This window comes from Canis lupus, chromosome 8 (genome assembly GCF_003254725.2).
Source record: "Canis lupus dingo isolate Sandy chromosome 8, ASM325472v2, whole genome shotgun sequence".
NCBI lineage: Eukaryota > Metazoa > Chordata > Mammalia > Carnivora > Canidae > Canis > Canis lupus.
In genome coordinates, this window is record NC_064250.1 from 53359169 (window position 1) to 53381451 (window position 22283).

Consider the following 22283-nt stretch of genomic DNA (forward strand, 5'->3'; position numbering starts at 1 on the left):
CTGCTAATACATTGCATCCATAAAGAGAAAAACACTGATTAGTATATTGTTGAATACTTCCAGAAATTTTTCTGTATGTACATGAAACATATATCCGTTTCACTTCTTTAAATAAAAATGAGGTATTATACACAGTATTTTTTTTTTAATTTTTTTATTTATTTATGATAGAGAGAGAGAGAGAGAGGCAGAGACACAGGCAGAGGGAGAAGCAGGCTCCATGCACCGGGAGCCCGACGTGGGATTCAATCCCGGGTCTCCAGGATCGCACCCTGGGCCAAAGGCAGGCGCCAAACCGCTGCGCCACCCAGGGATCCCCTATACACAGTATTTTATAAATTTTTTGCAGTTGACATATCATGGGCAACCTTCCCATGAAATAAATATTTCCCAACAAATAAATCTACATCCTTTTTCTTAACAAATGCATAGTTCTGCACAATTAAAATAATTCCCTACTGATAATGAGATAACAATTATTCATTTTTACTAGTAGATGCTCTGGCAAATATTCCTATATAATTTTTGCAAATTCAAGATGCAATCTTTAATTGCATTTAGATATCATGATGACACTAAAATCATATCTTTCAATAGTAACTCTGAACATGAATAGGCTTAATGACCCCATCAAAAGGCGCAGGGTTTCAGACTGGATAAAAAAGCAGGACCCATCTATTTGCTGTCTACAAGAGACTCATTTTAGACATAAGGACACCTACAGCCTGAAAATAAAAGGTTGGAAGACCATTTACCATTCAAATGGTCCTCAAAAGAAAGCAGGAGTAGCCATCCTTATATCAGATAAATTAAAGTTTATCCCAAAGACTGTAGTAAGAGAGGAAGATGGACACTATATCATACTTAGAGGATCTACCCAACAAGAGGACATAACAATCATGAATACTTATGCCCCGAATGTGGGAGCTGCCAAGTATATCAATCAAGTAATAACGAAAGTTAAGACATACTTAGATGATACACTTATACTTGGTGACTTCAATCTAGTGCTTTCTACAATTGACAGATCTTCTAAGCACAATATCTCCAAAGAAACAAGAGCTTTAAATGATACACTGGACCAGATGGATTTCACAGATATTTACAGAACTTTACATCCAAACTCAACTGAATACACATTCTCCTCAGTGCACATGGAACCTTCTCCAGAATAGACCACATACTGGGTCACAAATCAGGTCTTAACAGATACCAAAAGATGGGGATCGTCCCCTGCCTATTTTCAGACCATAATGCTTTGAAATTAGAACCAAATCACAAGAAGTTTGGAAGGAGATCAAACACGTGGAGGTTAAGGACCATCCTGCTAAAAGATGAAAGGGTCAACCAGGAAATTACAGAAGAATTAAAAAGATTCATGGAAACTAATGAGAATGGAGATACAACCGTTCAAAATCTTTGGGATGCAGCAATAGCAGTCCTAAGGGGGAAATACATCGCAATACAAGCATCCATTCAAAAACTGGAAAGAACTCAAATACAAAAGCTAACCTTGCACCTAAAGGAGCTGGAGAAAAAACAGCAAATAGATCCTACACCCAGCAGAAGAAGAGAGGTAATAAAGACTTGAGCAGAACTCAATGAAATAGAGACCAGAAGAACTGTGGAACAGATTAACAAAACCAGGAGTTGGTTCTATGAAAGAATAAATAAGATAGATAAACCATTACCCAGACTTATTAAAAAGAAGAGAGAAAAGACTCAAGTTAATAAAATCATGAATGACAAAGGAGAGATCACTACCAACACCAAGGAAATACAAATGACTTTAAAACCTTATTATGAGTAGCTTTACGCCAATAAATTAGGCAATCTAGAAGAAATGGACACATTTCTGGAAAACCACAAACTACCACAACTGGAACAGGAAGAAATAGAAAACCTGAACATGCCAATCACCAAGGAGGAAATTGAAGCAGTCATCAAAAACTTCCCAAGACACAAAAGTCCAGGGCCAGATGGCTTCCCAGGGGAATTCTATCAAACGTTTAAAGAAGAAACCATACCTATTCTACTAAAGCTGTTTGGAAAGATAGAAAGAGATGGAGTACTTCTATGAGTACTCTGAGGTAGTACTCGTTCTATGAGGCCAGCATCACCTTAATTCCAAAACCAGACAAAGACCCCACCAAAAAGGAGAATTATAGACCAATATCCCAAATGAACATAGATGTAAAAATTTTCAACAAGATACTAGCCAATAGGATCCAACAATACATTAAGAAGATTATTCACCATGACCAAGTGAGATTTATCCCCAGGATGCAAGACTGGTTCAACACTCATAAAGCAATCAATGTGATTGATCATATTAGCAAGAGAAAAAACAAGAACCATATGATCCTCTCAATAGATGCAGAGAAAGCATTTGACAAAATACAGCATCCATTCCTGATCAAAAGTCTTCAGAGTGTACGGATAGAGGGAACATTCCTCAGCATCTTAAAAGCTGTCTACGAAAAGCCCACAGCAAATATCATTCTCAATGGGGAAACAATGGGAGCCTTTCCCCTAAGATCAGGAACAAGACAGGGATGTCCACTCTCACCACTGCTATTCAACATAGTACTAGAAGTCCTAGCCTCAGCAATCAGGCAACAAAAAGAAATAAAAGGCATTCAAATTGGCAAAGAAGAAGTCAAACTCTCCCTCTTCGCCAATGACATGATACTCTACATAGAAAACCCAAAAGCCTCCACCCCAAGATTGCTAGAATCATACAGCAATTTGGCAGTGTGGCAGGATACAAAATCAATGCCCAGAAGTCAGTGGCATTTCTATACACTAACAAGGAGACTGAAGAAAGAGAAATTAAGGAGTCAATCCCATTTACAATGGCACCCAAAAGCATAAGATACCTAGGAATAAACCTAACCAAAGAGGTAAAGGATCTAAACCCTCAAAACTACAGAACACTTCTGAAAGAAATTGAGGGAGACACAAAGAGATGGAAAAATATTCCATGCTCATGGATTGGCAGAATTAATATTGTGAAAATGTCAATGTTACCCAGGGCAATTTACACGTTTAATGCAATCCCTATCTAAATACCATGGACTTTCTTTAGAGAGTTGGAACAAATCATCTTAAGATTTGTGTGGAATCAGAAAAGACCCTGAATAGCCAGGGGAATATTAAAAAAGAAAACCATATCTGGGGGCATCACAATGCCAGATTTCAGGTTGTACTACAAAGCTGTGGTCATTAAGACAGTGTGGTACTGGCACAAAAACAGACACATAGATCAATGGAACAGAATAAAGAATCCAGAAGTAGACCCTTAACTCTATGGTCAAGTAATATTCGATAAAGCAGTAAAGAGTATCCACTGGAAAAAAGACAGTCTATTCAATAAATGATTCTAGGAAAATTGGACATCCACATGAAGAAGAATGAAACTGACCCATTCTCTTACACCATACACAAAGATAAACTCAAAATGGATGAAAGATCTAAATGTGAGACAAGATTCCATCAAAATCCTAGAGGAAAACACAGGCAACACTCTTTTTGAACTTGGCCACAGTATTTCTTGCAAGATACATCCATGAAGCCAAGGGAAACAAAAGCAAAAATGAATTATTGGGACTTCATCAAGATAAGAAGCTTTTGCACAGCAAAAGAAACAGTCAACGTAACTAAAAGACAACCTACAGAATGGGAGAAGATATTTGCAAATGACCTTTCGGATAAAAGGCTAGTATCCAAGATCTATAAAGAACTTATTAAACTCAACAGCAAAGAAACAATCCAATCATGAAATGGGCAAAAGACATGAACAGAAATCTCACAGAGGAAGACACAGACACAGCCAACAAGCACATGAGAAAATGCTCTGCATCACTTGCCATCAGGGAAATACAAATCAAAACCACAATGAGATACCACCTCACACCAGTGAGAATGGGGAAAATTAACAAGGCAGGAAATCACAAATGTTGGAGTGGATGTGGAGAAAGGGGAACCCTCTTGCATTGTTGGTGGGAATGTGAACTGGAACAGCCACTCTAGAAAACTGTGTGGAGGTTCCTCAAAGAGTTATAAATAGATCTGCCCTACAACCCAGCAATTGCACTGCTGGGGATTTACCCCAAAGATACAGATGCAGTGAAATGCCAGGACACCTGCACCCCGATGTTTATAGCAGCAATGGCCACAATAGCCAAACTGTGGAAGGAGCCTCGGTGTCCATCGAAAGATGAATGGATAAAGAAGATGTGGTTTATGTATACAATGGAATATTACTCAGCCATTAGAAATGACCTATACCCACCATATGCTTCAACGTGGATGGAACTGGAAGGTATTATGCTGAGTGAAATAAGTTAATCAGAGAAGGACAAACATTATATGGTCTCATTCATTTGGGGAATATAAAAAATAGTGAAAGGGAATAAAGGGGAAAGGAGAGAAAATGAGTGGGAAATATCAGAGAGGGAAACAGAACATGAGAGACTCCTAACTCTGGGAAACGAATAAGGGGTGGTGGAAAGGGATGTGGGCGGGGGGTGGGGATGACTGGGTGACGGGCACTGAGGGGGGCACACTTGATGGGCTGAGCACTGGGTGTTATGCTATATGTTGGCAAATTGAACTCTAATTAAAAAAAAAAGAACTCACATGATTCAATATTTTAAAAAATCCAATTTAAAAATGGGCAAAGGAACTAAATAGACATGTCTCCAAAGAAGACATAAAATTGCCAACAGACACAAGAAAAGACACTCTAATCAACAGGGAAATGCAAACCACAATGAGATATCACCTCACACCTATTTTAATAGGTGTGCTCAAAGGATGATAACAAGTGTTGGCAAGCATATGGAGAAAAGGGAACCCTCATGCACTGTTGGTGAAATCACTCTGGAAAACAGTATGAAGGTTCCTCAAAAAATTAAAACTAGAACTACCATAAGATACAGGAATTCCACTTCTGGGTATTTATCCAAAGAAAATGAAACCACCAATTCAAAAAGATACATACAAAAAAAAAAAAAAAAAACAGATATATACATGCCTAAGACCATTGTAGTATTATTTATAATAGTCAAGACATGGAAGATACTTACATCCAACAATCAATGAATGGATAAAGATATACATATACACACATACCAAAAATGGAATCTTGCCATTTGTGACAACATGGATGGTTCTAGAGGATGTTATGCTAAGCAAAATAAGTCAGATAGATAAATACTGTGGTTTCTCTGATATATGTAACCTAAAAAACAAAACAAAACAGACTCAAAGATACAGAGAACAATGTGGTGGTTGCCAGAGGAGGGGGGGGGGTATTCAAGAGTACAAACTTCCAGTTATTAAAAATAAAAAAAAAATTATTTAGACATTAGCTACTTCACCTCCATAGCTAGTACATACGATAATATCAAGTTGCCATATTCGGAAGACTCTCAGTTTTGAAATTAATATTTGTGTTAAGTAGCTTCTAACGTGGTTTCGACAGCTTCTGCTTCTGGTATTCATCTACTTGTGTAATTTCCTCCCCTTGAGTGTGGGCTGGTCCTAGTAACTTCCTTCTAATGAAAAGAATATGGCAAAAGTTATGAGATGTCACTTCCATAATTAGGTTACAAAAATTGTGACTTCTATTCTTGCTAGCACATTCTCTTTTGCTAGCCCTCTCTCTTGGTCTGATGAAGTAAGCTGCCATGTTGTAGATGCTCTGTGGAGAGGCCACGTGTCAAGTATACCAAAGAGTCCTCTGACAAATAGATCATGATGAACACTTCAATCCAATAACCTACAAGGAACTGAAGGAGGTAGGAAGCAGATCTATCAGTCAAACCTTGAGGTGACTGTAACGTGTGAGAGATCCAAAGCCAAAGGACCCATCTGACTCACACCTGGATTTCTAACCCAGAGAAACTGTCAGATAATAAATGTTTTATGCCAGTAAGTATAGGCATAATTGTTACACAGCCGTAGATAACTAATGCATTTTTTAATCTGTTTTCAAATAAATCCTCAACCAGGGTATAAGCTAGAGTCTAATGAACAAAAGTAAATGTATATTCCCGACTCCATCCACAAAATTTCTATTTCATAGAATTCTGTTCTCATTTTCAAAATATTATGATTTTTCACCAGTATTATCCTTCTCTGTAATACATTGATAAAGGAGCACCTCTTTAGTCCTAGCTGTGCCACATACTGTCTGGTAATTAGCCTTCGAAATGAAGCCAATACTAACTGAGCTGTTTAAGTAATTTTATCTCTCAAAAAAATCAGTATCATCTTCCATAAAATGAAAACAATGACTTGCTCTGCTTGCCACATAAAGTAGTGTGGACCAAAAAGTACAGAAATAATGGGTGGGATAAAAATATAAATGATGTGGTAGAAATTAATAGTTGTTTTCCAATATTTATTCCCCTATCCCATTACTTTTATAGTAAAGAAATTTTTAATTAGGTGGCTGCCAAATATAAACATTTTCTGGTTTTGTGACTTAAATTCTGGCAAATGGGATACAGAGATGGAATAAGTGTCAAGTGACAACTTCCAGAAACTATCCATAAGAGGTAGTACATGAGCACCTTTTGTTCTCATTCTCATTCCTTCCTCCATTTTGCTGCCTAGTACGCACATACTGCCACCTTCGATCATTAATTTGAGGCCATAACACCAGAAAACAAAAAAACAAGAGCATGGCAGAAAGAGCCCAAATCCCTACATACTGTAAGGAGCACCACATGGAACCCTGAACTCTCTACTTAAGACTTTCCCACAAGAAATAACTTTCGTCTTGTCTTTTCCCTGTTTGAGGCTTTCTGTTTTTTATGACTGAAACTGATCTTAACAGATAGAAGCACTTAATGAACTGCAAAACGCTAAGCAAGTACAACCTTATACTGCCTTATACAACCATCAGAACATGGGCAAAGCATAATATGCATGCTCTATTTTAGTCAAGTCTGAAGACCACAATAAGTAATAAAATGAGCAGACATTACTAGTCAGTGTTCAGAAAAATAAAACATGCAAAACTCGCATGACTGAAAATGAATAAACACAGAAAGTATTTTGTGAGTTCCAACCAACAGTGGTAGAATTATAATCATTCTATAAGGCCACTTAAGTGACTCCATAGACCCAAACATCCAAACAGATCAATATGCTCAAAATACACGTTTTTCTATTATTAATACCATGAGTCACAAAATTCCACCTAAGGCAACAATAACCAAGGACCTAAAATATACATTTAGATAGTTCTTGTTCTCTTTTTGTCTATTCTTTCTCATCAATTTCTATTTACATTTCTGTATTAGGGTACAGTCTTTCAAAAGATCTTTCAAAAAGATCAAATATACAGGAGCTTAAATAAGGTAACAGTTTGTTTCTATCTCATATTACAGTCCAAAAGAAAGCAGTGTAGGTAGAGGCTACTCTGTTTCCTAAGACCATTCAAAGATCCAGATTCCTCCCATGTATTGCTCTACCTTACCCTAAGTTATTATCCTCACCTGCAAGGTTCGAGCTGGGTAAGTGCTACATCCCCATTTTCAACTCACATAACAAGCAGGAGGGAGACAAATAACTGGCCAAATGGCTTTATTTTCAAGCTCCAAGGTTGCATGCATCAGTTTTACTCACATTTAGTTTCATGGTCATCTCTACCTGAGTATCCATGTGCCTAGATATAACTGCTAGGGTCAGGTGGTGATGAGGGTAAGAGTACAGGGATGTGATACCAAAGGGAAGAAGAAACCCAGTATTAGGGCCACTTAGAATTAATAGAACACATTATAATTTTAAGGTAAGCCATTTTTCATCTTTCTGGTAAAGGGGAAGATAAATGCTAATGCTCAAGTGAAAGTATTAAAAAAAGGCATTTAAAATACCGATTTTAAAATTGAGCTATATGTAACAAATTACAAATGCATATACTTTAATTGCTCTAAGTCCACTACTAGAATTTATTCTACCAATTTACTTTTTCATGTGAAGATAACATATATACAAGATCATTAATTGCAGTAGTGTGTATAAAAGAAAAAAAAAAAGACTTAAATAACCTAAATGTCCATCAATAGGAAACTGATTAAATTATAGGGAGAGAAAACTAATTCATTCAATGGAATGCTGCAAACATTAAAAGGAACTAGAAAGCTCATTGGACGCTAATATGGAAAAATCTAAAATCTCAAAAATGCAGTAAGTGAAAAAGGCAATATAGAGAACAGTGTGTTTAGTATACTACCTGCTACCAATTCTGTAACAAAAAGGAGAGGAGGGCAAGACCTCTCTCAAAGTGGTGACATTTCACTGAAGACCTGAATGATAAGAGGGAGCCAGCCATGCAAAAACTGTGGGAAAGGAAAGAAAGGTCAAGGCAAGGACCCCAATGTAGGAATAAGTTTGACAAATTCAAGGTACATAAGGAAGCCCAGATTATATAGGTACTATACACCATCATAAGGAATTTGGAACAGAAGCAGCTTAGGTAGAAATTTAAAAAGCAGAGATATAATTCACTGTGATGATGATTTTTTAAAAATCATTTGTTTAACTGGGGAAAACAGTATGGAGTTTCCTTGAAAAGTTAAAAATAGAACTACCATATGATCCAGTAATTCCACTATTGGGTATTTACCCAAATAATATAAAAAGAGTAATTCAAAAAGGATATGTATACCCCTATGTTTATTGCAGCATTATTTACAACAGCCAAATTATAGATGCAACCCAAGTGTCCATCGATAGATGAATGGTAAAGAAGATGTGGTATAAATACACAATGGAGTATTACTCAGCCATAAAAAAAAAGAATGGAATATTGCCATTTGCAACAACATGGATGGATCTAGAGGATACAATGCTAAGTGAAATAAGCTAGACAAAGAAAGACAAATATCATATGATTTCACTGATGTAGAACTTAAGAAACAAAACAAATAAGCAAAGGGAAAAAAAGACAGAAACCAAGAAACAGACTCTTAACTATAGAAAAAAAAAATGATTAGCAGAGGGAGGTGGGTAGGGGATGGGTGAGATAGGTGATGGAGATTAAGAGTACACTTAATGTGATAAGCACTGAGTAATGCATAGAATTGTTGAATCACTATATTGTACACCTGAAACTAATATAACACTGCATTTTAACTCTATTGGAATTTTAAAATAAATGAATGAATAAATATCATTTGGCTATTGTGGGGATCATGGAAAGGGCAAGCATTAAAAAGAGAGAGAACAAATTCAATGCAGGCCACCACAGTAAATTCAACATAAATGACAGTGGCCTGGACAGAAATATTAGACAGAGGTAGATGAAACTAAGCAGGACTTCAGTAATAAAAAAGAGTAGAAAAAAAAAAAATAAAAAAGAGTAGATTTTTATAATGGGTTGGGAATATAGTATGAATAAAAAGAGCAAGAGTGAATATTGGATGACCTCTGGATGGCTATGATGCCATTTGGAAGCAATGGGGAAGACCAAAGGAAGAGCAAGTAAAGATATTTCTAAATGGAAGGGCATGGACTCTGTACCTACTGACAAAATGCATACTGATAACTTCTGAATAAGATAATTCTCAATAAGAATTAAAGACTACAATTATTACTGTGTCCTCACTTTTCCATTTCTGAGACCTAAGGGAAAAATACTAACAATGTTACTTAATGCTAAAATGTTCATCTTTAGCAGAATTGATATGAATCAATTATATTTACTACTAAGATAGGAAAAAGTCCTAAATCTCTATAGTTATAAAAATAGCAAAATAACAAAATAAAAATCAGAATAGCTTTTAATGTTAGCATTTAATGAAAGAAGGCAAAATAAGAACAAAAGCATTCTACGTAAAGAGTTATATTCTGTTTTTTCAATATGTTGATTCCTCCTACCTTGAACAATATCTGTTGTTTTAAAATCCATTTCAGTAAATATTTGTTATATATCCTGTTGCTGTAATCTATGTAATAACCATATTATCCTAATGGCAGTGTTGACAGAATTCGCAGAGTTCAATTAATGACCAGAAACAGCTGGATCCATGTTTATATTTTTAATTTAAACAGTGACCCTCCTATAGAAAACTAAAGTAAATTGACTTTTTCTCCATAAATAATCAAGCTTAGTAAGTACTCATATCACACTCCAATGGGTAGAATCTAGACAACAAATGAATTGAAATTTCTCCTGTCATATGAAGCCCATGCCATATTGATTATTACCAAAACCAAGTCTTAACAGAAAATATTTTCCATAACATCATGTTATAAATAATAACTATGTCCTTCCAATGGGAAGTATGAAAGAAAGACACTAAATAAACAAAAGTCTATGAATCACAAAGAATTAACAAATCAAATCTTCGCATGTCTGACCAACACTTTTTGCCTCTCAAAGAAAATTGTGTCCTATAAACTTTCAAGATATATTTTAGTTACTGAGAAAATGCATGATAAACAACTGTAGCCTCAGAATAATGCGCAATAAATGTGATTAACAATGGGTACCAATAGAAAATGAAATGGGTGGGAGATAGTGGCAGTCATTCATTTTTCTTTATACATTTGTACAATATCTTAAATTTTCCACAGTGAATACATCACTTTGGTAATCTTATTTCGAACTTAAGTCTGGAGGGGGGGAAACAGCTGCAGCCTCTGAGAAGTGTTAACATCCAAATAACAAAACTGCATGTTCTATGACAGCATGCTATCATGAATTCACAAATACATCAAAGTTATAAAATGTAAATGTTGACTTCAATTGGAATGAGTCAGAAAATCTATATTAAGCTTTGCGTAAATTGGAAGCAAACATCATGTGACCTTCAGAAGACCCCCTAAAATTCAACAATAGTGGGGCACCTCGGTGGCTCAGTCACTTAAGCATTTGCCTTGGGTTCAGGTCATGATTCTAGGGTCCTGGGATTGAGCCCTACATCGGGCTCCCTGCTCAGTGGGAAGTCTGCTTCTCTCTCCCTCTGCCCATTGCCCTGCTTGTGCTCTCTCTTGCTCTTGCTCTCTCTCTCTCTCTCTCTCTCTCAAATAAATAAAACCTTAATGAATAAATAAAATTCAACAATATTATTTTTAAGTTTTGCATTAGACAACTGTTTCTCAATCAGGACTACATACACCCACATGAGGTATGAGATGCCCTCAATTAGGAGACACCCTTAACTTTGAAAGCAAATTACAGAAAACACTAAACAAGCTATAGCAATACAACTTGATGGGAGGAACTGACAGCTGAACAATTCAACCAAGAGTGCAATTAAGTGTGTATAATCTTCCAGGTTTAGACAATATAAGAGGATATGTCCTGATAAGCTGGGCACACTGGACAGCTGGGTAAACTAGTGAACTGTATATACCAACTACACTAATTAACACTCTTGACTATGTAGATAGTACTTACTAGTTTTATCTGCTATATGAAAGAAATAAAAATGAAATGGCAACTCTTTACTATGGGTTCTCTGTAAGCAGTGAAAGGTAATGTGCACTATGCAAATTAGTTTTTCAAACCCTAAACTCAAACTATCCCAACCAGCTATGTCAAAAAAAAAAAACAAAAACAGCATGATGGTACAAATGTCCACAGCTTACTCTGAACTAGAAAAATCTCAGCACAACAGTGAGGATATTTGAGTTTGGAGCAAAGCCTTTGTTATAGGCATGCTCACAAGTTATATACCTATGTACCAAGTTAAAAGAGAGTCATATAATAGCTGCAAAACAGCAAAACCCTCTTAGAAATATCATTAGAAATATCAAATACAGTAACAGAATCAGATATATACAAAAACATTCAGGGAGTTTCATTTCCAAAAATAAGAGACTAGATAATTCAGACCAAAAAACTAGAAATACTATTTTAAACAAAAAACAGTTTTAAGGCACTGGAAAGCTAGAAAGAAATAAAGATATATGAGACAAGATGAAAGAAAAGAAACTCAAAGAGGTTAGTCGATCTTTTCTCCCTGAAATATCAGCCCACTTCAGAAAAAGCAGTTGTGATACTGAGAAGCTAAACAGAGTTGTTTGTTTTTTTGTTTTTTTTTTTTTAACAGACATGCAGTGTTACAGTAGAAAAACTGGAGTTGACAGCCTTTCCAAGAAAGAGGGTATCTGGTTAAACTTCCCCAACCCCATTCCTAGCCTTTGGGCTAGAATCCTGAAGGGTTATCCACTAACAATAAGGGGAACTAGAAATAGTTGAAACTCAGCACTTTATTTTCAACACTGAAATGGCTCAACAAAAATAATAAGGTAATCCATGATTGCTATGGCCTTAATCTATAATAATAAGTAAATATATCGTCTCATACATAGTAATTATCAAATTTGTATCCTTATCAAGTAAGAATGAAATATTATTCTCTGTCAGACAAAAGTAACCAGATAATCAAAAATAAATAGTAGGCAAAAACAATGTGATCAAAATCCAAGATAAACAGATAACAGAAATAGAAACAGCCCTTAAGAAGATCTAGACAATGGAGTTATGAGGCACAGATACACAGATTGAGGATATGGGCAAAGAACTACAAACTTAAAAACAATGACATGAGATCTAGAAGTGAAATATGTGATAACTGAGAATAAAAAATCAGTAGGTGGATAAATACAGTTGATTTGGTTTAAGAAAGAATAAGTAATTAAAAAAAGGTTAGAAGAAAATATTTAAAGAATGAAAAAAATGAGTAAGAATTTATAAAATGAACCTAAGAGACAAAGGGAATGGCACAATTCAAAAAAGAACACAACTAAGCTCATCACAGTAAAACTGTAGAAAACCAAAGAGTAAGAGGAAAAACTCAAAAGCAATTTGGAGAAAACTATGTATTACCAGCAAAAGAGCACCAACAAGACTAACTGCTGACTTCTCAACAGAAACAATGGAACTGAGAAAATGATGAAAAATACCTACGAAATACAAACTCAAAAAAAAAAAAAAAAGACTATCCAGATTTTTATATCCAGTGAAAATATCTTCCATCAAAGAAAGTGAAATAAAGATATTTTCAGACAGAGAGGATGTGTCACCAAAGAACCCACTCCAAATGAAATTCTAAATAGGATTCTTAAAAAAAATTTTTTTAAATAAAATATGATTCTTTCAGGCAAATATGCTCATTCACTCTTAAGAAAATGTCAAAGTATGTCATTAAGGCAGGTTAGGAATCTCAGGATGCAAAAAGGAATGAGACACAGGAAGAAATGAAGAATGCTGAGAATAAATACAAGGGGTAAAAATGAACAATTACAGTATAAAACATTAACAGTAATGTTTGTGTGGCTCAATTATATATAATATTAAAATTAATGATAATAAGAACATGAAAGCATTTTTTATTAACAGAGGTTATTGGTGTTAAGGATGTTCTTAGACCCCTGTACTTTCTGGGAAGAGCTTAAAGTGCTAATTTATATTAATATTTGATAAACCAAGGGTGTATGTTCTAATCCCTATGTTAACCATGGAAAGAACAAAAGAAGGTACAATGAGCAAGCTAATAAATATTATAAATTTTAAAAATTAAAACTAATAAATCCAAAAGATATAAGAAAAATAGAAGTGAAACCAATTGAAATGCAAATAATAAGATGGTAGATTTAAACAAATTAAATAGATATTTACTTTAACTGAAAGAGGGTAAATCCTACAAGTAAAAGACAAAGATTGTTGGGGTGCTTGGGTGGCCCAGTCATTTAAGTGTCCAACTCTTGATTTTGGCTCAGGTCACAATCTCAGGGTCATAGGATCAAACTCCACATTAGGAGCCACACTCAGCCTAAGATTCTCTCTCTCCCTCCTCCTCCGCTCCTCCCATCCCTCTAAAAACAAATAATAAAAATTTTTAAGAGACAGTACTATATTGTTAATTTTTTTTATGTTAAATGATACTCTAAAAAATGGTTTAAAAATATAAAAGTCTAAAAATAAACCTTAAAACCTTAAAAACGATGTATAACACATAAGATCTCTAGATAAAAAAATTATAGGGTGCCTGGGTGGCTCAGTTGGTTAAGTGTCTGCCTTCTGCTAAGGTCATGACCTCAGGGTCCTGGGATCAAGCCCACGTCAGGCTTCCTGCTCAACAGGGAGCCTGCTTTTCCCTCTTCCTCTGCCTCTCCCCCCCTGCTCATGCTCTCTCTTGCTCTCTCTCTCAAATAAAAAAATAAAATCTTTTAAGAAGGATATTAAATATATAAGTAAATAAATAAAAGCTATAAATATTAATGGAAAACTTTGCTAGGTTCATGAATTGGAAAACTCAACATTGTAAAAATGTCAATTCTCTCCATGTTGGCCTATAGATACAGTGTAATCTAATCAAAATCCCAGGTTTTTAATAATTTCATATGCTGATTCTAAAATATATGCAGAGGGGCAGCCCAGGTGGCTTAGTAGTTTAGCGCCACCTTCAGCCTGGGGTGTGATCCTGGAGACCAGGGATCAAGTCCTGCATTGGGCTCCCTGCGTGGAGCCTGCTTCTACCTCTGCCTGTGTCTCTGCCTCTCTCCCTCTCTCTCTCTCTCTCTCATGAATAAATAAATAAAATATTTAAAAAATAAAATAAATGCAGAAATGCAGAGTAAAGAATACATGGGATAAACTTGAAGAACAAAGTAGAAGGACTTTACCATATCACAACTTATCATAAAAGCAACAGTAATCAAGATAGTGTGATATGAACACTGGAATAGACAAATGAACCAGAGGATTGAATAAGTCCAGAAACAGATACCTGCACGTGTGGACATTTGATTTATGACCAAGATGGGACTGTAAAGTAATAACAAAGGGGTGGCTCTTTCAATAGATGAAACTGAATCAATTAGATATTCATTTAAATATATGATCCCTACTTCATACCTTAAATATCAATTCTAAGTAGCTATTAGAATCTTAATATAAAAGATTAGAAGCTTAATATAAAAGGTAAAACAATAAGCTTCTAAAATATTACATAAGAAAATATTTTCATGATCTGAGGATAGAGAACAATTTCTTAAACAGGTCAAAAAGGCATCAACCACAAAAGAAAACATGGAAAACTGAACTAGATTAAATTTCAACAGAAAATCCCAATAAGAGAATTTCAAGAGTGAGAAGAAACAGCTCTAGACAATTGAAGACAACATTGTAATACAAATAACTGATAGAGTGCTCATATACAAAATATATAAAGACCTCTCACAAATCAATAAAAAAAAGATAAGAAATCCAATTATTTAAAAAATGGGCAAAAGAAGCAAACTGGAATCTCAAAAAAGAAATTAGCCAAAAGCCAAAAAGAATGGAGTAGATTCCTGAGACAATTCAGTAAGGAATTGGAGAAAAATATCAACGATGTAATAAATAAGGCCCATATTAGGCCAAAGATGAGAAACTCTAGAAAAGACAAATGAAAATGCAAATTACAACAATGATAAGACACTATAAACACCTAACATACTGGCTATAATTAAAAGGCTAATAATGCCAAGTACTGGAAAAGATGAAAAAAGCAAAATGAACTCTCCTACATTGTCAATGAAAGTGTAAGTTAATGCAACCACTTTGGAAACTTAGTTATCAATATCTGCTAAATTTGAAGACATGTTGCAATTGTACTCCATGTTATGTACCAAAAGAAATACATGTACATGTGCCCTAAAATCATGAATAAGAAAAATAATAAAATAAAATAAAATAAAATAAAATAAATAAAATAAAATAAAATAAAATAAAATAAAATAAAATCATGAGTAAGATTACTAACCGCAACCTTATTTGTAATAGCCCAAAATTTAAATAATTCAAATATCATGTTAAAATACACTGCAGCAAATCCATACAATGGAAAACCAAAGAGCAATAAAAATGAACAAACTGCAAGTACTTGACACAATATCCAGAAATATCATAACCTTAAGGATTAGCAAAAAACAGACACAAAAAAAAATGTCCTATTGGATTCCACTTATATTAAAAAATTCAAAACAGTCAAATTAGCATGGGCTAGAAAGTCAAAATAGCCCTCTTGGAAACAGGAGGAGAAATTATTGATTGTGGGAATGAGGCGGCTTCCATGTACTGGTAATGCTCTATTTCTAGATCTGGGTGGTGGTTACATGGGCCTGTTCACTTGTAATAATTCACTGAGTTATACACTAATACTTGTACTTTTCTATAAGTAAATTATACCTCCAAATTTAGAAAATTAAAAATTAAGAGACAAAGCTTTAGCAGGTTCTGCTGTTAGGTGGCAGACTCCACTCTAGAATATATGAGAGAGCCAGAGATAGTTTAGTAAGTTACAGAGGATCTCGGAGCTACATTCTTAAAAGTGTGTGTTCAGTTCCTGTTTAGATAATATGTAAATCAGACAGTGGCAGAACTTCTTGCTGTGTGAACCACTGCAATTAACTAAGAAATGAACCAATCTGTTAATCTCAGAAAATACGTTTTTTGAAGTATGATAGTTAAAAGTATTTTAGATTGGCATGACTTAAACTGAAGGTCTTGGTATGCCTCAAAAAATGTAGGACTTTATGTAAAAAAAAAAAAAAAAAAGTACTCCATACCTGATCACACATCAGCTGCCAACTACAAAGATTTTGTCTATTCAACAGAAGACAGACAGTGTATCTTCATCTCTCTGAGGCAAAAAAATCAGCACCAAAAGCACAAGACGAATGTGCTTACATGTGGCCGGATGTTTTTCAAATTTTTGAAATGGGGGCAGCCCGGGTGGCTCAGCAGTTTAGTGCTGCCTTCAGCCCAGGGTGTGATCCTGGAGACCCGGGATCAAGTCCCACATCAGGCTCCCTGCATGGAGCCTGCTTCTCCCTCTGCCTGTGTCTCTGCCTCTCTCTCTCTCTCTCTCGCTCTCTCATGAATAAATAAATAAAATCTTTAAAAAAAATAAATAAATTTTTGAAATGGGCAAATTTCACTGCAAGAAGAGTAACTAAGTTGATCTCTCTGGAAATAGAACAAGCATATCCATCTCTTAGCATACGTGGCCAATAAATTCAAGCTCCACAATAAACTCAACATACGTTAGTAAGGAACTGTCAACATAATAAAAACTGCAGAAAAAAATATCTGCCCTTATTAGGAAAATTTCAGTTTTAATAAAACATGTTAAGAAAAAAATTCTGTCCGCTATCATTCCCATAGGACAAAAGGTACTATGGGATATGAATAAATACACATTGCTCTTGAAGTTGGTAAATTTCCAAGTTTAGTTGACAATTTCTATTAATTTTTTTCTCCTAAAAAAAAAAAAAAAAAGAAAAAGAAAGAAACAAATTATGATGGAAAGAAACACACACTGTATGTACTCCATTTTTTGCTTTAATTCAACCAAGGACTGTGATTTGATAAAAAGAAACCACTGAATAATGACTATCAACAATCTGAGTTTGAGATAATAAAACAAATTAGGGGTATTTTCAGTTAGCACCATGTCAAACAACAGACTGCAAGGTCTCTGCAGCAACTGTGATTATACACACAGGTAAACTGAAAATACTTAACGAGGAGTGCTACGAAGTCACTATCAAAAAGTTCCGTATCTCTCAAATATCATTTAACAAAAGCCATGGAATCACTGGGTCCCTTCTGAATATTCATAAGGAAACTCTAAAAGTTAAATAAATTCTTTTTTTTTTTTAAGATTGTATTGATTTGAGAGAAAGAGAGCGCATGAGCAGGGGGAGGGGCAGAGGGAGAAGAAGCAGAGTCTCCGCTGAGCAGGGATTCTGATCTGGGGCTTGATTCCAGGACCCAACTGAGCCACCCAGGTGCCCCAAAATAAGTGAATTCTACCTCTAATATATCATCATGGTAAATATTTAAACTTCAATACCCAAAATTCATGAACATTTATAAGAAGTGTAAGAACAAAGTTTAGACAAAATGACATATACTACTCAAAAAGTTAAAATCCACTAAACTTCGCTATGATTACAACCAGCCCAGCCACTCTATCATCTGCATAGGGAATTTTTTATTTATTTTTTTAACAAAGAGTTCTCACCACATCTTGTTTTTGGGCTTCATTAAGTTTTTCAGTCAATTCTTCCAAAGCTCTTTTTGTTTCAGCATCCGACCTAGGCAAAGAAAAATATTTCAAGTTGGCTGCTTAAGAAAATATAATTTGTGACATTTACAACATAATAATGTTATTACATAATACTCTAATGCAGTGGTCCTTAAACATCAGCCAACATATGAAACACCTGGAAGACTTAAAAAGATGGGCTGCTGAATCAGCAGATCTGCAATGGTGCCCAAGAACGTGCATTTCTACAAATCCCCAGTTGATGCGGATGGTGCTGATTTGGGAATTACACTCTGAGACGTATACTGGAATATCATCTTCAATAAACAGCCTGCAATATGTTTCATTTTATATTAAAAACAAAGGGTGGAGGGGGTTGGAGGATAAAACTTGATCTCACACCCCCACTAGTAATCTGTAATCAAATTACATCCATGTGGGCTATCCAAACTCTGTCATCACCAACTTACCTCTCAGTACCTTTATAATACCTCTCAGTATTATTTATAACAAATTAGTAACACACATGATAAATAATCAAATAATACAGAAGAACTTACAAATAAATGCAAAGCCCTTCCTCTCTCACACCTCTTACCCCTGGTTCCACATAGCACCCATGCTCAACCATTTCCATTCTTTCGCTGATTACTTCCATCATTTTCATCTCTAGATACTGTCAATTGACTGTTTTGAAATATTTAGCTGATACCCCTCTCCAATTTCAGATACATTCATTACCATTTTTAAAGTTTTTCTACTGGCTGCCTATGCAATTTACACAATAAATTTATACCTCTTATGAATTATTCCATCATAGAGAATTGATGCTCTTTGTTTACATTCTATCATGTCTCCATTTCAGTCAGCTTCATACTTGGATCATTAACTTTCTTGTGCTTTTGTTTTTTTCTAGTTTCTCATCCTTTGACCTTATATGGGTTTTATTTATCACATTATTGATATTTTTCTCTTTCTACAGAATCATCTATTAAGAATCTACTCCAGGGCAGCCCGGGTGGCTCAGCAGTTTAGTGCCTCATTCAGCCCAGGTCCTGATCCTAGAGACCTGGGATCAAGTCCCACGTCGGGCTCCCTGCATGGAGCCTGCTTCTCCCTCTGCCTGTGTCTCTGCCTCTCTCTTTCTCTTTCTCTCTCTCTCTCTCTCTCTCTGTGTGTGTGTGTGTGTCTCATGAATAAATAAAATCTTTAAAAAAAAAAAAGAATCTACTCCATTCTTGTTGACTACATTCTTCTCAAAGGACATCTACTTCTTGCTCTAATTTAGAGTGAATATTTCCTATATGGCTATCATTCCAGGGATTGGAATGATAACCAAGTTTCTGGGTTAGTTTATTTCTCATAGCCTGCATCTCCTTTTTTCTTGTTTATCCTCTTATTTTACTTATATGTTCTTAGGTAATGTACTCAGGAAGAATTTACCTTTTAGGGTAAATTTTACTCTAAAAGATAAATTTTCTAAGTCTTTAAATCTCTAAAAATGTCTTTACTTGTATCTTTTTCTTAACTTTTGTAGTTCTATATACTGCTGAATTTCTCACATCTCACTGGCCCCTCCTCTATGTATATAAGACTTCTAATATTGGAAGTTTTTGGAACTCAACCCTGTCCTTGATGTTCTCCTTTCTAGATCTCACCCATTTCTAAATACTACCTCTATGTGCTCATCACTCTTAAATTCACATCTCTAACAGACTTTTCCTTTGAACTCCCGAGTAAATATCTAGCTTCACATTTTACATCTGGACATCTCCCAGGCATCCCAAACCTCACATATCCAATGCCAAACCCTTAATTTCTATACCTGACCTATCCTTTCCAGCCTTCCATATTTCAGGAAGTGGAATTACCATCTACCCAGCTACTCAAGTCAGACATCTGGCAGTCATCCTTGATTTATTCTCCTTTACCCCTCATATTCAATCCAATGCCAAATCCTATCTCTTCAATCTCAAAAAAATATCTTGAAACATAGCCCAGTCCATCTCTTTCCTGCCATAATCCTGGTCAAGCCATCATCTCTAATGCAATAGTTTTCTAACTTGCCCTTCCCAAATCAATTTTCCATATGGCATCCAAAGTGAGTTCTAAGTTAAACTTTATTTAATCCTTTCTAAAAGCTTGCTTTCCGGTGTACTTTTACTTCAAGGTACCTTTTGTAATGTCAAAAAATGAAAAGTTAGTAATTAAATGAAAATATCAATCTTTCTGAATCACACAGAAAGTTAAACTAGCAATTTCCTACCTGGTACTTTTATAAACATAAATTAAGAATTTGTGGTATAAGTAAAGCAGAATGGGATCCTAAAATCTTCCTCATTCACAAAGCTAAGTCACCAGGTTCCAGAAGAAACTTGACTCCTAATTTAACTTAAGTTTCTCTGCTTCACACATGCCTCTGAGTATATAGACTATTATCAGATGGCACCAGGCCATGGATTAGAAGATTCCCAGTCCACCACTGCAGAGCCACATGATCTCTTAAACTAAATAAGTAAATCATCCCTATAACTTCCCCTTTCCTTTGTCTTCTTATAGGACAAATTCCTAAAATTCATTTTCCTAATGCTTAATTTGTACCCTTTCTTCAAAGTATAAAAGCTACATATAAAGCAATCCAAGAACATAAAATATTGACACCATTCTGCTGATTTTATCAACTTGTCAAAAACAAATACCTAGGTTTTAAAATTAACTAACCTTTACCAGTTTAAAAGACTGGCAATAAATATAGACCAACAATATTAGCTCACAATTCAAGAACTTAATTTCTTTATTCATACCAGCTATAAATGAAAATGGCCTTGAATCACAGGGTACTATAAGTGGTAAAGAGCAAATACTCTGGGGCCACACTGCCTACACCTGAAAGCTGATTTCACCACAACTCTCATTTGAACTCCAGCAAGCTGAGTTACTTCATCTCTCTGTGCCCCTTTCCACATCCAAAAACTGGAAAAAATAATGATGACTAACTCACTAGGGTTATTATTAAAATTAAACCTAAATCTATCTGGCATGTAGTAAGTGTTCAATAATATTAACTATTAGTAGTAGAAGTAATAGTAACATATTTCTTATTACTAAATTTCCTGCCTTCCCCATTTAAAAGCAAGTACATTATACAGACTACAGTTGATAATCACATATTTTTAACATTTATAGCTTTGACTCTTTTTGCTATAGTAACAAAAAACTGGTGTGTGGAATGATTTTGTTAGCTGGAATGGTAGTTGGCAAGGAAACTTGGTAAACAAACTTCTATTCAGGTTTGTTGTTCTCCCATCACTGCTGTATATAGACTGTGATTCTTGAGAAGGAATAAAAATGTTTAGTTTCTTGCAAAAATATGGCCTCTGAATGAAAGCCAACTGTCACTGTTGATGATAAAAATGAAAAGACAGTGAAGAAATTTTAAATAAAGTGATTATTTGTTGGGGACTACCCAGAATTGATAAAACTGCAAAGACTTGTCAGATATAAAACACTCACTTTTGAAGGTTTCAACTGAAAGCTAAAATATCAGATCGGTCTCTGCCTCCGTCTCTCATCCTTTCTAATGTATTTGCAAATTGACCTCTTTGCTAAGGTCTCACAATGTATCTCTCTGTAACAGCAGTGCTTCAGTGTAGTAAATTAAAATGTTTTTAAAAATATGAAATTAAAGGGCGCCTGGGTGGCTCAGTTGATTAAATATCTGACTTCAGCTCAGGTCATGACCTCAGGGTCCCGGGATCAGAGGCCCACATTGGGCTCCCTGCTCGGTAGGGAATCTGTCCCTTTTGCTCTGCTCCTCCCTCTGCTCATGTGTGTGCGCACGCTCTCTCTCTCTCTCTCTCTCAAATAAATAAAATCTTTTTAAAAATATGAAATTAATTTGTCTAACATGTAGTCATGATACATTCTAAATTCTAAGAATTTTAAACTGTTCTATTAATAAATTTTAAAATACTGGTATAAAACAGCACTGTTTTTTAAATTCAAGTAAACATGTCAATTACAGAATTTATTGTTTTCCTCTAATAACTCATGCCTCCAACAAAAACCATATTCTGCTTTTACCGGCTTCTTCTGGCAAGTTCCCGGTTGAAATCATCTCCAAGCCGAACTTGTTCACTGCTGAGGTCTCGGAGGGACTGATGAAAGGAATGAAGCTGGTAAAGGCAAAAGATAATTATCTATTTAGGAATCTGTTTAATT

General features: G+C 35.2%; 1 protein-coding gene across 22 annotated transcripts in view; it reads right to left on the minus strand.

The window, feature by feature from the left end:
• CEP128 (centrosomal protein 128) overlaps nt 1-22283 on the minus strand; it is a 400883-nt gene that overhangs the window by 338107 nt on the left and 40493 nt on the right. For 21 of the 22 annotated variants that reach the window (XR_003134759.3, XR_004818081.2, XR_007412452.1 and 18 more), the window contains 2 exons: nt 22146-22237; nt 18039-18111 (listed from right to left, as the gene is read on the minus strand). Coding sequence is in view for 17 of the 22 variants with exons in the window: in XM_049113364.1 (XP_048969321.1) it covers nt 18039-18111; nt 22146-22237 (165 nt within the window). In the remaining 5 variants the exon portion in view is untranslated. Of the gene's footprint in view, nt 1-18038; nt 18112-22145; nt 22238-22283 lie in introns of those variants that run through there. The other variant, XM_049113367.1, reaches the window with a different exon arrangement.